This window comes from Tupaia chinensis, unplaced genomic scaffold, assembly GCF_000334495.1.
Source record: "Tupaia chinensis unplaced genomic scaffold, TupChi_1.0 Scaffold000074_1, whole genome shotgun sequence".
Classification (NCBI taxonomy): domain Eukaryota; kingdom Metazoa; phylum Chordata; class Mammalia; order Scandentia; family Tupaiidae; genus Tupaia; species Tupaia belangeri.
In genome coordinates this window covers 4,939,830-4,953,654 of record NW_006159534.1, presented here as the reverse complement: position 1 = coordinate 4,953,654, position 13,825 = coordinate 4,939,830, and the positions used below count along the sequence as shown (strand labels likewise).

At 44.3% G+C, this 13,825-nt stretch overlaps 1 protein-coding gene across 2 annotated transcripts in view; it reads right to left on the bottom strand.

The window, feature by feature from the left end:
- The window catches only part of NPL (N-acetylneuraminate pyruvate lyase), a 58,621-nt gene that overhangs the window by 34,562 nt on the left and 10,234 nt on the right, over positions 1–13,825 (bottom strand). For both annotated transcript variants that reach the window (XM_014583997.2, XM_006142339.3), the window contains exons 2-3: positions 13,141–13,224; positions 695–768 (exon numbers count right to left, since the gene is read on the bottom strand). In XM_014583997.2, the coding sequence (XP_014439483.1) occupies positions 695–768; positions 13,141–13,208 (142 nt within the window). In that variant the 5' untranslated portion in view covers positions 13,209–13,224. The remainder of the gene's footprint in view (positions 1–694; positions 769–13,140; positions 13,225–13,825) is intronic.

The following is a 13,825-nucleotide window of genomic DNA, read 5'->3' as shown; positions in this document are numbered from 1 at the left end:
CAGTGTATGTTGTTTTTTTTTTTTTTTTTGAGAGCTTTTTGCTATAGGGCGTGTGCACTTGCCAGATAGACACAGAGAGAGACAGAGAGACAGAAAGCGAGAAATCACCCCCCAGAGGGGATGTTCATGCCGCAATCCCTTCTCCATTCTCCTCTCAGGATCTTGGGCATGCACGTAACATGCGCCCGGCGTAAGTTTCAAGCCACCGGGTCTGGGACACGAACCGCAGTCGACTACATGGGAGTCCAACGACATAGCCATTATGCTAACTGCTGGTCCCCCCAGTGTGTTTTTTAAACTGCTGAGTCTGGGACTTGAATCATGCAGTTGGCCGCATGGCAGCCTTTACCACCACATCACCTGCTGGCCCAAGCCTATTGTTAAGAGGAAGAAGAGAGCTTAGATGTTACTCAAAAGGCTTTTTTCCCCCTCCCTGTTTCTTGACTGAATGGCCTAGGGCAATCTTAAACTATATTAGAGTCACAGTTTTTTATCTCTATCTCTAAAGGAGGATTAAAAATAATTCCTTATCTGTTGACACAGACCAAATGAGATTATCTTTGAGGTGTGGTCTAACAATAGGGAAACTTTAGCTAGGCTCTACCATGGCCTGTGACACAGTGACTCGTGACCTGTTATGATCAGGTGAGGTTTGGGACCTAGACATGTGGTGATTTCTCCAAAAATGACTTACCGAAAACGCTCTTCACTCCCTGTTCTTTCACAAGATAATCCACATACTGACCAATGACGGAAAAGTTGATTTCTCTAAAAAAACATGGGAAAAGTTGGAAAGAATGCGTATTTAGTCTTTTTCAAGTTACTATTCAACCAATCCCTAGGTCTATGAGCTGTGCTCTCTCGTTAATAGTTACCACAAACCCATCCAGTCAGTCTGTGACATCCTTTGCATGCCTCGGAAAAGCACGTTTTGCCTCCTCTCCAGGCCTAAGTCATTTATATTCTACTTAAAAATAAACCACACTGAGGCCGGCAAGTGGCGTGGTAGTCAAGGGCGCTGGATTCCCACATAGCCGACTACAGTTCAAGTCCCGAACGTGGAACCTTACTTTTTCCCTTTCTCTCTCTGGTCAAATTAAAAAATAACAACAAATGGAATTAAATAAATAATTATTAAAAAGACACATTAATTATTATTTTTGCAGAGTTAATTATTTCTGTTGACATTCAGTATATCTGAGAATAATGCCTGAGTTATTTTTGTTTGTTTTTCTAAATCTGGTGATTTTCCAACTGTGCATCACTTACATGAGGAAAATACAATGAGCTTTTTTTAAATAATTATTTTTAAAATTTTATTTATTCATTCGTTTATTTTAAATTGAACAAAGAGAGATGGGGGGGAGAGAGAGAGAGAGAAGGAAAATAAGAAAGCAAGCCACCAGGTCCAGGACTTGTAACATGGTCGGACATGTGGGAGTGTCCAGTGCCTTAACCACTATGCCACCTGATGACCCCCAAAAATACAATTAGTTTTAAACAATGGCTTTACATTTAAAACTCACCACAGGTTAATATTTTTTTTGGAGAGGCTTTTGCTATAGGGCGCCTGCGCTTGCCAGAAAGACAGAAAGCGAGAAATCACCCCCCCGGGGGGAGATGGCCACACATGCACACGTGCCTGGTATGAGTTTAAGCCACTGGATCCGGGACTCGAATCATGGTCAACTACATGGGAGTCCAGCGATATAACCATTACGCCAACTGCTGGTCCCCACAGGTTAATACTTAAAATGCAATTGTGGCCCAGCTGAGGTTAGCAGTGTTAACTGCTCAGACAGTGGGATCACGAGCTGGCCTAAAAGCTGGGTGGGAGATGATGCGAGCCTGTAACTCCAGCGACCCAGGAGGCTGAGGCAGGAGGATCATGAGGTTGTAGTTGGCCTAGGTAGCACAGCCAGACTGTCTAAAAGAGAGCTGGGTATGTGGTGTGTGCCTGCAGGCCCAGATGGGAGGCTGAAGCAGAAGCAGAAGGAGGCACATAATGTTTTTTTCTTAAAAAAAAAAAAAAAAAAAAAGTGGCGGGGGAGATCAGCAGATGGTGTAACGGTTGTAATTTTAGACTCTCACATAGTCGATAGTGGTTCAAGTCCTAGACCCAGTGGTTTAAAATTTATGCTGGGTGTGCCTGTGTGCCCAAGATCCTGAGAAGAGAAGGGATTGCAGCCTGACCATTGCCCCGGGGGGGTGATTTCTCAATTTCTCTCTCTCTCTCTGTCTTGGGCAAGTGCATGCGCTCTATAGCAAAAAGTCCCTTCAAAAAAAAAAAAAAAAAAAAAAAAAAAAAAAGGAGGGAGTTATCTAATCATCTTCTGCCCCTTTTAGGGAAGACTACTGATTGTGGTAGGGTTAAATGAGAACTTAACCTTTTCCAAGAAACAATAATTTCTTAGGTTTACAAAATAGGAACATTACATCATAATAATTTAAGAATTTTGCAGTTGATATTTGTGATTACAGATGAAGTTTTCAACCCTGTATTTAGAAGTTGATATTTTCTTTTTTTTGCCATAGGGTGTGCATACTCTCTGGAGAGAGTAAGAGAGAGGGAAAGTGAGAAACCACCCCCTGGAGGGAATGGCCACTCATAATCCCATCTCCTCCAGTCTTTTTTGGGATTTTGACTACAAGCACACAGGTACCCAGTGTGATTTTCTTTTTCTTTTTCTTTTCTTTCTGGAGAGGTTTTTGCTTTAGGGCGTGTGTGCTAGCCAGAAAGAGACAGAGAGACAGAAAGGCCACAATCCCTTCTCATCCATTCTCCTCTCGGGATCTTGGGCACGCACGCACATGCACCCAGCATGAGTTTAAGCCACCGAGTCCGGGATGCAAACCGTGGTCAACTACATGGAGCTCAGCGACACAGCCATTATGCCAACTGCTGGTCCTCCCAGTGCGATTTTCAGTTCACTGGGTTTGGCACTCAAACCATGGTCAGCCATGTGGGAGTCCAGCACCTTAAGCACTATGCCACATGCTGGCCCTGTGTTTGCAAGTTTTAAATGGAAGAGGATTAATCTTTGGAAAGGAACTTTGTCATCTCTTTGCCTTTCAATGTAAGGTCTACAAAACAGCAGCATCTGCAGCTAAAGGGAGTTGCTTAGAAATGCAAATTCCAGGCCCCCTTGGTCCTGTCCAGCTAGACTCTGTGCTCATGTGACTTGCATGTACTCTGCAGTCAGAGGCATACTAACTTTTTTTTTTTTGGAGAGGTTTTTCACTACAGGGTGCGTGCGCTTGCCAGACAGACAGAGAGACAGAGAGCCAGAAAGCGAGAAATCACCCCCTCAGGGGGGATGGCCACATCGCAATCCCTTCTCCATGCTCCTCTCGGGATCTTGGGCACGCATACACATGCACCTGGCGTGAGTTTGAGTTTTAAGCCACCGGGTCCGGGACTTGAACTGCAGTCGACTACGTGGGAGTCCAGTGACATAGCCATTACGCCAACTGCTGGTGCCAGGCATGCTAACTTCTAAGCATCTGATGATTTAGGTGATAAGGGATCTTCTCCTTAAAATCATATATATATTTTAAATAATTATTTTATTTAACTTAATTTATTTATTTATTTTAATTTGATCATAGAGGGACAGAGTGAAGAGAGAGAGAGAGAGAGAAGTAGAAATGAAGTCACCAGGTCTGGGTCTGGAACCATAGTCGGCCACGTGGGAGTCCACTGCCCTTAACCACCATGCCATACCAGTTGGCCCCCAAGTCATACTGATTTTAAAATCGAGGGCAATGCTCTGTGAGGCTGATTCCACATGGTAAGGATCCAGATTCATGTCTGGAGACCTTCCTAAACATGCCAGGCATGTGTATGCTCATGATCTGGGGCTGGGTGGGGCCAGGCTGGGGTGGATCACGGCACAGAATCCCTGCTGGAGGTGCCTTGCCTCTCTGCTTATGGAAGAAAGAAATAGACTTAAAAAAAAAATCTAGAGGACCAGCAAGTGACGTGGTGCTTAAGGTGTTGGACTCTCCCACATGGCTAAGTATGGTTTGAGTCCTGGACGTGGTGCCTTGTTTTCTCCCTTTCCTTCTCTCTGTGTGTGTCTCTCTCTGGTCACATTAAAATAAATGAACAAATAAATAAAATCAAATAATTCTAAAAAAAATCTAGAAATGGACTCACAAATAAATTGTATTAAGTGACCTGTCCTTAATCAAATGCAGATGGTGAGGGTGGGAGTGAAAACACAAAGGAAAAGCGTGGGGCCCGTCTGGGTTAAATGTCCGACACCCACGGCCAGGATGCCAGAACACAAAGTACTAGCACTGCCGGCTGCACGTTTGGGGGAGGGGAGGTTTAGAGAACCCTAACTTAATTTTAGCCTTGTTAATATTTTTTCATCTTTACCTTTTATATTCCTTAAGGAACAAAAAATAGTGCCAAAATGATTAATATATCCAGACAAAAGACATTGAACGGTGTTTTTGTCAGAGTACGAACGATGAGCTAGGAAATGGCTGACTCTGAGATGGAAGAAAGACACTGAGAGCAGAGAAAGCGCGGGCGGTGGCGGCTCACAGCTTAGAGCGCCGCCAGCTGCCGAGCAGAGCCTGAGCCGGCGCCCGCCAGGGGAGGAATGGCGGGCTACGACGCAGTCACGAGGAAAGGGAACGCCCTTGTTGCCGCTGGAGCGCCAGAGTTCAGCCCTGCCCCCTTCCAGCCAAGCGTGTGTCCTGTGTCCGGGGAGGGCGCTCATCGCAGGCTGTCTGGGTAAAGGAGTGGCCGCAGGAACTAAGAATGACCATGAAATCACCGTGAGTGCACCCTTACAAGCAGAGCAGCACCACACATGCACAATATTTTGAAATTTCACTTTTGTGCAAGGAGCAAAGAAGCTAGGGCTTTTTTTGGGGGGTGGTTTTTTGCTATAGGGCGCGTGTGCTCACCTGAAAGAGACAGAGAGGCACAGAGACAGAAAATGAGAAATCATTCCCCCCCACCCCCCCATGGTCACACTGCAATCGCTTCTCCTCCATTCTCCTCTTGGCATTGGGCGTGAGTTGAAGCCACTGGGGTCGGGGCTCGAACCGAGGTCCACTACACTACAGGAGAGTCCAGCAACATAGCTATTATGTCAACTGCTGGTCCCGAAGCTAGTGTATTTAATAAACAAAAACGGAGAAAAGTATGGTGAAGGCTTGACTGAATCAAGCTATAAGAGTTGAGGATTTCAGAAGGAGGGCTGATAAACTCCAACCAGGGAGAGAAGCCATTGAGAAGCAGGGGTAGGATGGATTGTTCCTTCCCTCCAACATTCTTTTAAAGTAATTAATTTATTATTATTATTATTTTGGAGAGGATTTTACTATAGGGCACGTGCGCTCGCCAGGAAGATAGAGAGAGACAGAGAGACAGAAAGTGAGAAACCACCCCCCCAGGGGGGATGGTCACACCGCAATCCCTTCTCCTCTCGGGATCTTGGGCACGCACGCACACGTGCCCGGCATGAGTTTAAGCCACTGGGTCCGGGACTCAAACCATGGTTGACTACATGGGAGTTCAGCAGCATAGTCATTACGCCATCTGCTGGTCCCCATAATTAATTTTTTTTTAATTTGCCAGAGAGCACCTGCACTCATCAGAGATAGAGACAGAGACAGATAGAGAGGGAAAGAGCACCCCCTAAGGAAGTGTGGTCACACTGCAGTTCCTTTTCCTCCATCTTGTTGGAATTTGGGGCATACATGAACACACTCCCGTTCATTTTTCAAGCTATTGTGTCTGGACCTTGAACTATGCAATTGGTCAGGTGAGGTTTAGCTCCCTTAACCAGTAGGCCATGAACTGGCCTTAAATATTCTTAATAAACAGGTAATGATTGTACATATTTGGGGCTAGCAGATGGCAATGGTGGTTAAAGTGTTGGGTTCCTACATGGTCACCCATGGTTCAAGTCCCAGACTTAGAGATTCACTTTCTCTCTCTCTGGTGAGCAACTAGAGCAAATTAAATAATAACAATAATAATAAATAAAGGGGACGGCAGGTGGCATGGTGGTTAAAGGTGCTGGACTCCTGCATGGTTCAAGTCCTTCCTTTCTCACCTTTCTCCCCAGCCCCCTCTTTCTCTGGTCAAATTGGAAAATAATAATAAAGTTAAAATAACATAATTATTTAAAAAATAATAAAATAAAAAATAAAAATAAAATAATTGTACATATTTATGGGGGTGTGATGTGAGATTACAATACAAGAATAGTGTATGATTGTTCATTTGAAATAACTGGCCTGGCCATCATCTCATCATCTGTCATTACTAGTGTTAGGAACATTCAAGATACTCCCTTTCAGTTACTTTGAGACATGCAGCAAGTTGTTGCTATCTGTATTCTCCCCACTGCATCATTAAAAAAAGTTATTTAATTCCATTTGTAGTTGTTATTACTTAATTTGACGAGAGAGAGAGAGAGAGAGAGAGAGAGAGAAGGAGGGAGGGAGGAAAAGTGAGAAAGCATGTCATCAGGTCCAGGACTCAAACTGCGATTGGCCATGTGGGAATCCAGCGCCTTTAACCACCACACCACCTGCCAGGTCCCCCCCACTGTATCTTATGACACTAGACATTGTTCCTCTTGTGTATGTGCAATTTTACTCCGTCAATCACCATCCTTCTATCCCTCTCTCAGCTTTCACCCTTCCCAGCCTCTAGCACTCGTTCTTCATCTCTCCACCTCTGCAAGCCCTCCCCCCCATTTCTACACATGAGAGAGAACATGTGGCATTTCTCTTTCTCTGGCTGGCTCAGGACCTCTTAGTGTTCTTGGACCTGCTGTTCTAGGGCTCTTCGTTCTAGGGCTTTGGCTGACTCTCGGGCGGAGCTAGGCCAGTGTATGAAATGCGGTCTTCTCTCCTCAGAGACCTTCACAGCGGGGTGGCCTTAGTGGTGGTGCTTTCCCCCACATTCACCCTGCCACACTCCTCGGGCCTTGCTGGGTGACAGCTGTATTCATGTGAGGAGTGCTGGGGTGCTAGTGGGTGATACATTAGCTGTCCCTTCAAGAAAGAAGAAAGCACAGTTCGCTTCTCTTAAAAAATGCCCCCCACCTACAGGAATGCAGGCAGAATTTTGAGGGCAGTGGCAGAGTACTTCAGAAAATGCCCTTGGACTTCTACAGCTTTTGGAACTATTGAATCTCCTTAGAGAGATGAGATCACCTCTGATAAAGGAGGTACCTCTAAATGCTTTGTCTGACTTCCACAACACTAAGATGAATTTTCACATTAACAAGAAAATGACACCTTTGGGACCAACAGATGGCATAATGGTCACGTCACTGGACTCCCATGTAGTTGTCTGTGGTTCGAGTCCTTGACCCAGCACCTTAAACTCACACTGGGCCATCTGTATTCTCATGTGTATGCATGCCCAAAATCCTGAGAGGAGAATGGAGAACAAGGGACTGTGGCATGGCCATCCCCCTGGGGGGCAATTTTTCACTTTCTGTCTGTCTCTGGCAAGTGCACATGCCATATAACAAAAATCTCTCCGAAAAAAAAAAAAAAAGATTTATTTAAAAAGCTGTTTTTTGCTTGTTTGTTTGCTTGTTTTTTAAGAGAGAGATTTTTGCTTTCTCCCTCTCCCTCTGTCTCCCTGGTGATTTCAAAAGCTCTTAGTTGTCTCGTCCTCCTGGAGCCCAAGTAATGTTTTCCTTTGAGGTAGACCAGAACCAAATTCCACATCAGCTATAGTCATTCTCATACTTAATCCCAGTTTAATGTTTTAACTTCGATTCCTATGATCCTATGTGTTTGGTTTTTGGTTTAAAAATGCTTGGGACCAGCAACTGGTGTGATGGCTATGTCGCTGGACTCCCATGTAGTTGACTGTCGTTTGAGTCCTGGACCAGGTGGCTTAACTCACGCCGGATGCATGTGCGTGTGTGCCCAAGATCCCAAGAGGAGAATGGAGGAGAAGGGATTGCGGCATGGCCATCCTCCCTGGGGGGTGATTTCTCGCTTTCTGTCTCTCTCTGACTTTCTGGCGAGCACACCCACCCTATAGCAAAAACCACTCCAAAAACTAAAAATAAGCATCCTGACTTTCCTGACAACCCAGTATGTAAGAGGGGGAAACTCTTATCAAATTATCCTTGCCTAAATTGAGGTCTCGGGTGGATAAACTGTGAAACTGCACGTGAGTCTGAGCTCTTCTCTCAGGGTATAAAGATAATAGAATTGTTCTGAGGTGTCCTTTCAGGGAGAAGTCCTTATTGCCATTTGTTTCCTCTCCTGGTGCGTGACACACTGTCAAAGGCTTTCACATTACTCGCGCAGAAAGAATCACTAGGATAGGCTTTTATAATCAGCACGACATGGCATACATCTCAGAGAATCTTGCTTGCCATTTTCTTTTGCCTAGAGGGCATATATGGAGGGGAGGAAGTGGGGGAGGGAGGCAGGGAGGGAAGGAGAGAGAGAGAACCCCCAGTGGGGTATGCTCATGCCACAACCCTTCCTCCACTTCTCTATCCCACTAGCATCACCCATGAGTGCTCTGCTTGGTTACCTCAAATTCCTTCAGCAGAGAGGCACACAGGGCCTCACCTGCCCACCTTATCAGAGGTAGAAAATGTTCTGTTCTAGAAGTCTGGGTCACGTTTCCCACACATTGTTAAAAAGGTAACAACCTCTGCAAACCGGGCTCCAGCAGCTCAGCTCTCACTGACTGGAAAACAATTTTATTTTAACACAGGATGTTGTAAAGATTCCCATGGTGAAGCCAAGGGCATGTGAGGGAGAAAATAGGACTTTTTTTCCCTTAACGTTTTGGCCAACCTGAAACGGACTTTCTGTTCTAATGACTGTGTACTTGCCCAAAAGAAAACGTGACTACTAGAGACAATAAGGAAAACAAGGGTCTTTTATTCTAGTGTAGAAAAAGGAGAAGGGTGAAATGGGGAGAGAAAGACCTCCCTTTCTAGCTTGGTGGCTTGGGGTAAGTGTGCCAACCTTCTGGGTCCTTGTGGTTTCTTCAGCTGCAAACGTAGAGAGAGGAGAGAGAGAGAGGAGAGAGACAAAGAGAGGAGAGGAAAGAGAAAAGTGTGTGTGTGTGTATGTAAGAGAGAGAGAGAGAGTACCCCCTGATGGGATCTGGTCATACCACAATCCTTTTCCCTCTAATTCTCTATCCACTCAGGATCCTGCACATGCTTGCACAACCCTGGAATGTTTTTCAAGCTGACGGGGTCAGGACTTGAACCCTGGTTGGCCATATAGAATTCAGCTTTCTCTGCCCAGTGCCTAACTGTTGCATGATGGGACCAGCCCTAGAGAGCTATTTCTTTTTAATTTTTACTTTTTAAATGAGAGTGGGAGGGTATTTTTTTAAAGAATTATTTTATTTTAACATTATTTATTTATTTATTTAAATTTGACCACTGAGGGACAGAGCAAAAGAGAGAGAGAGGGAAAGTGAGAAAGCAAGCTGCCAGGTCTGGAACTCAAACCGTGGTCGGCCATGTGGGTGTCCAGCGCCCTTAACCACCATGCCACCTGCCAGCCCATGGGGGGAGGGTATTTTTAGCAGTGTCTCACCAAATCACAATTCTTCCTGCCCCTGCTTTCCTGCTAGCTAGGACTACTAGGTTGATGAAAAAGTAACTGCGGGGAACCAGCAGTTGGTATAATGGCAATGGCACTGGACTCCCATGTAGTCAACCGTGGTTTGAGTCACGGACCCAGTGGCTTAAACTCATGCCAGGCGTGTGTGTGAGTACCCAAGATCCCAAGAGAAGAATGGAGGAGAAGGGACTGTGGCATGGCCATCCCCCCTGGGGGGTGATTTCTCACTTTCTATCTGTCTCTTTCTTTCTGGGGAATACATGTGCCCTCTAGCAAAAACCTCTCAAAAGAAATAAAAGGGTGACAAAACCTCCCTATGGTCAGACAGCTAGTTTGTTGCAAAGCTGGGGATCAAGGACCCAGACACTTTACTTTAGTAACCATGTAAACCATGCTTTTGATGCCAACTTCCCAATTCTGAGACATCACCTCATATTCACAAAGTTGATTATTAACACTCATTAGAATTAAGGACAAACGATGCAGAAAACAGTCCTTGTTGGGCCACTCACAATGCTGGAGGCTGTGGTACTGTCTACGAGCTAGGTTAGGAAAATCCCCACAGTGGCAGCTCAGTATTTCCAGATGTCATACGCCCCGTGCTCCTTCATTGCGCCTAGTCTCTTAGAAACATGTCAGAAATGCAGATTCTCTTGTGGGCACATAGGGTAATGTCCGCCTGTTCTTGGTCAGTGTTCAAATTTGCTTTGTACCTAACAGGACTGTCTGATGGAGCAGGTGGTGGGAGAGAAGAGAACTCGCACAGCTCACATGCCTGCTGTGTGCTATACACAGACACACGCGAGGTTAGGTTAGTTAAGGATGCAAAGAATGCATCCTGATTTTGACTTCATACCTCAGAAAGTAAGGTTCCTAGAAGAGAAAAGGAGAACTGATGAAAAAAGAAGAAATAGTGAAGTAGATGCAGTAGGGCCAGAGATGTTCGGGAAATGGAAAAAGATACGGAAAAACAATCACTTTGGCTGTCTCTAATACATGTGGTATGGCCTTTCAGAAAACATCAAAACAGGGAGGAAGAACATACTGGCGGTCTCAGTGAGTCCCGGATGAGTAAACAAGACTGTTGTAAGGGTCCACTTCCAGGCTAAGGGGGTCTGACTAAAAGGTTAAAGTAGCACGGACCAGATGTAGTATTTTGAGCTTACAGACAGGATCTCGCTCTGCAACAGGAAGTCAATTCTGCCTGCTCATGCCATCACATGTTTTCTGTGTTATCTGTCCAACGAGCGGCTGAGGCATTGAGAAAGAGCTGACTTCAGTCTTTCTTAGGACTCAAAGAATAGGAGAAGTAACAGAAAAAAATCATTATTAACCAGCTGAGTAATCTAAGTAACAGGTCAGCAAACATTTTACTTAGACCTAGTAAGGACATGTTTTTCCATGAATTTTAGAAGCTAGATGTCTTGGACGCTAATGATTTCAGTGAAAACTGGGATGTAACTGTCTTTGAATGAAAATATTAAATGTTCCAAGAAATTTCATCTAGTTTAAAGCTTCAGGGTTGAGGTTTAACAAATTCAGAGAATGTGTGGGCTTACCACATAGAGTCAGAGAGAGAGAGAGAGAGAGAAAGAGAAAGTGAGAAAGCATAGTCATTCTGCAATCTTTGGGCATGCACGCACATGCACCTGCTGTGTTCAAGTTGCTGGGTCCGGGACTCAAAACCATATGAATGGCCATGGGGGATTCTAGTCACCTCAGCCATCTTACCTTGGGTGGGCCCCAGAAAAGACCTTGTTAAAAGGTATCTTAGGGCCAGCAGGTGGTGTGGGAGGTTAAGGTGCTGGATCCCACATGGCTGGCTATGCAGTTTGAATGCATATACACATTCTCGAAAATCATCCTGGGTACATGTGTGTATATGTGCCCAAAATCCTGAGAGGAGAATGGAGGAGAAGGGACTGTGTGTGGTTATTCCCAATTGGGAATGAATTTCCATGATCCCTCTCTATTTCTCTGTCTCTCTCTGGTGAGTGCATGTACACTATAAGAGAGAAAAAACAAAACAAAACAAAAAAACCTTAAAAAAAGGGTGGGGGAGCAGATGGCGTGGTGGTTAAACAGAATGGATTCCCTCATGGCCAACTGCAGTTTGAGCCCCAGACCTGGCAGCTTTCTTGCTTTCCTTTTCTCTCTCTGTCTCTTCTGATCAAATGAACCAACAACAACAATAATAATAACAGCAATTGGATTTAAATAAATACATTCTTTAAAAAAAAAAAGACATCTTTAACATCTCATTTGTCTTTTGCCTCTGTCATAGGCCATACCAGCAGTTCAAACCTACTGATGCAAGTGCATACTGGCCCTGTGCTAAGCACTGTTGTATACATGATCTCATTTAATGCTCATAATTTCACAGAAGAAAGGTGAAGCTTAAAGAAACCATTCCCACTGTTGTGGAGGTCTGATTCCTCTGACAGTGCTTGCTATCAAATCTCACTGCAATAGGGTTCTACTCCTCATCCAATTCCATTGGCTCTAATTGGGAAGGCCTCGGTTGTGGTGAAATCCAAGGAGAATTTGCTTTGTGGAACTATAGACAGTGAAAGGCAAGCTGCCATTTCTTTTCTTCTTCTTTTTTTTTTTTTTAAAAAAAGTTTATCTAGGGACCAGCAGTTAGCATAATGGCTTGGTCACTAGACTCCCATGTAGTTAAGTGTGGTTCAAATCCCAGACCTGGTGGCTTAAACTCACGCTGGGCGCATGTGTGTGTGCCCACGATCCCAAGAGGAGAATGGAGGCGAAGGGATTGCGGCATAGCTATCCCCCTGGGGGGGGCTGTTTTCTCGCTTTTTGTCTCTCTGTCTGTTTTCCTGGCGAGCATACATGCCCTATAGCAAAAAAAAGAAAAAAAAAAGTTTATCTCAAGGGACAAATGGATGGCATAATAGTTATGTTGCAGGACTCTCATGTAGTTGACCGTGGTTCGAGTCCTGGACCTGGTGGCTTAAACTCATGCAGGGGATGTGTACATGTGTGCCCCAAATCCCAAGAACAGAATGGAGAAGAGACTGTGGCATGGCCAACCTCGGGGAGTGATTTCTCACTTTCTGTCTCTCTCTGTATGTCTGGTGATCATATACTCCCTATAGCAAAAATCTCTCTCTTGGAAAAAAAAGAGGTTTATCTTAGAAAGTGAGAGACAGTGCCTTATCAGGGTCCTGATGCCAGGGCCTACCCCCAGCCTCAAGCCAGCCCTGGATCGCAGGCAAGTGTGTACCCAATGTGAACTGTGACCCTCTCCACATGAGATTGCCTCATAGAGCATGGCGTTTTAATGCTGTGCCACTGTCTGGTTCCTAAACTGCCATTTCTTACCTGCCCCCTTTTCTGCTCTGTGATATAGAGACCCCTTCTCTGCACTGGAGGTCAGAAACAGTGCAGAGGGATGAGCTGCAAAAGCTGACGTTGGCAACGGTATCCTGAGGGGCAGATTCTGACTGATGGTTATTATTGAAGATGTTTGCCCTTTTTGGTCAAATAAGAACAGTTCCTGCGATGGCCCCAAGTGATAGTTACCCATTCTCAGTCATTGGCGTGATGGTTGCAGCAACAAGACCCTGCAGTTTCTTCTTTGGGCAGGCCATTGAGCTGCTGGAGAGTCTGGAAAACAAAGTAATTTTTTTCTTCAAGAAATGTCAATTAATGATAAAATTCCTGAGCAAAGTCCATTCCTAGTTCAGAACCGTAAAATGTGCTTACGAGTTCACAAACACACAGGTCAAGTGAAGAATGTAAAATAGTAGAGCTTGCTTTTTAATTAATTAATTTACATTTCTTATTAAAATTAATTAATTTATATTTATTCACTGAGCATTATCACAGCATCCAAAATGTAATTTCCTATCCAGAAGATGCTGCATAGTAGCTTAATCATACATGTTATCATCAATAATTTTCCATTTCTAGTTTCATATATATGTGTATATATATGAAATATTATATATGTATATATATTCCATTTCTAGTTTCATATATATGTATATATATTTATGAAATATATGTATATATATATTTTTTCCCCCTATTTCTCACCCTCTGCCATTTCCCATGCTCCTCCCACACTATCTCAGGTGTCCACAGTTGTTTTCCATCCCTTTTTTTCCCCATATTTTATTGATTCACAAAATTTCTTAAATAATCTAACTACTTTCAATAGCAAGCTCAGCTGGTATATACATATCTATGAATACATGTCTGACTT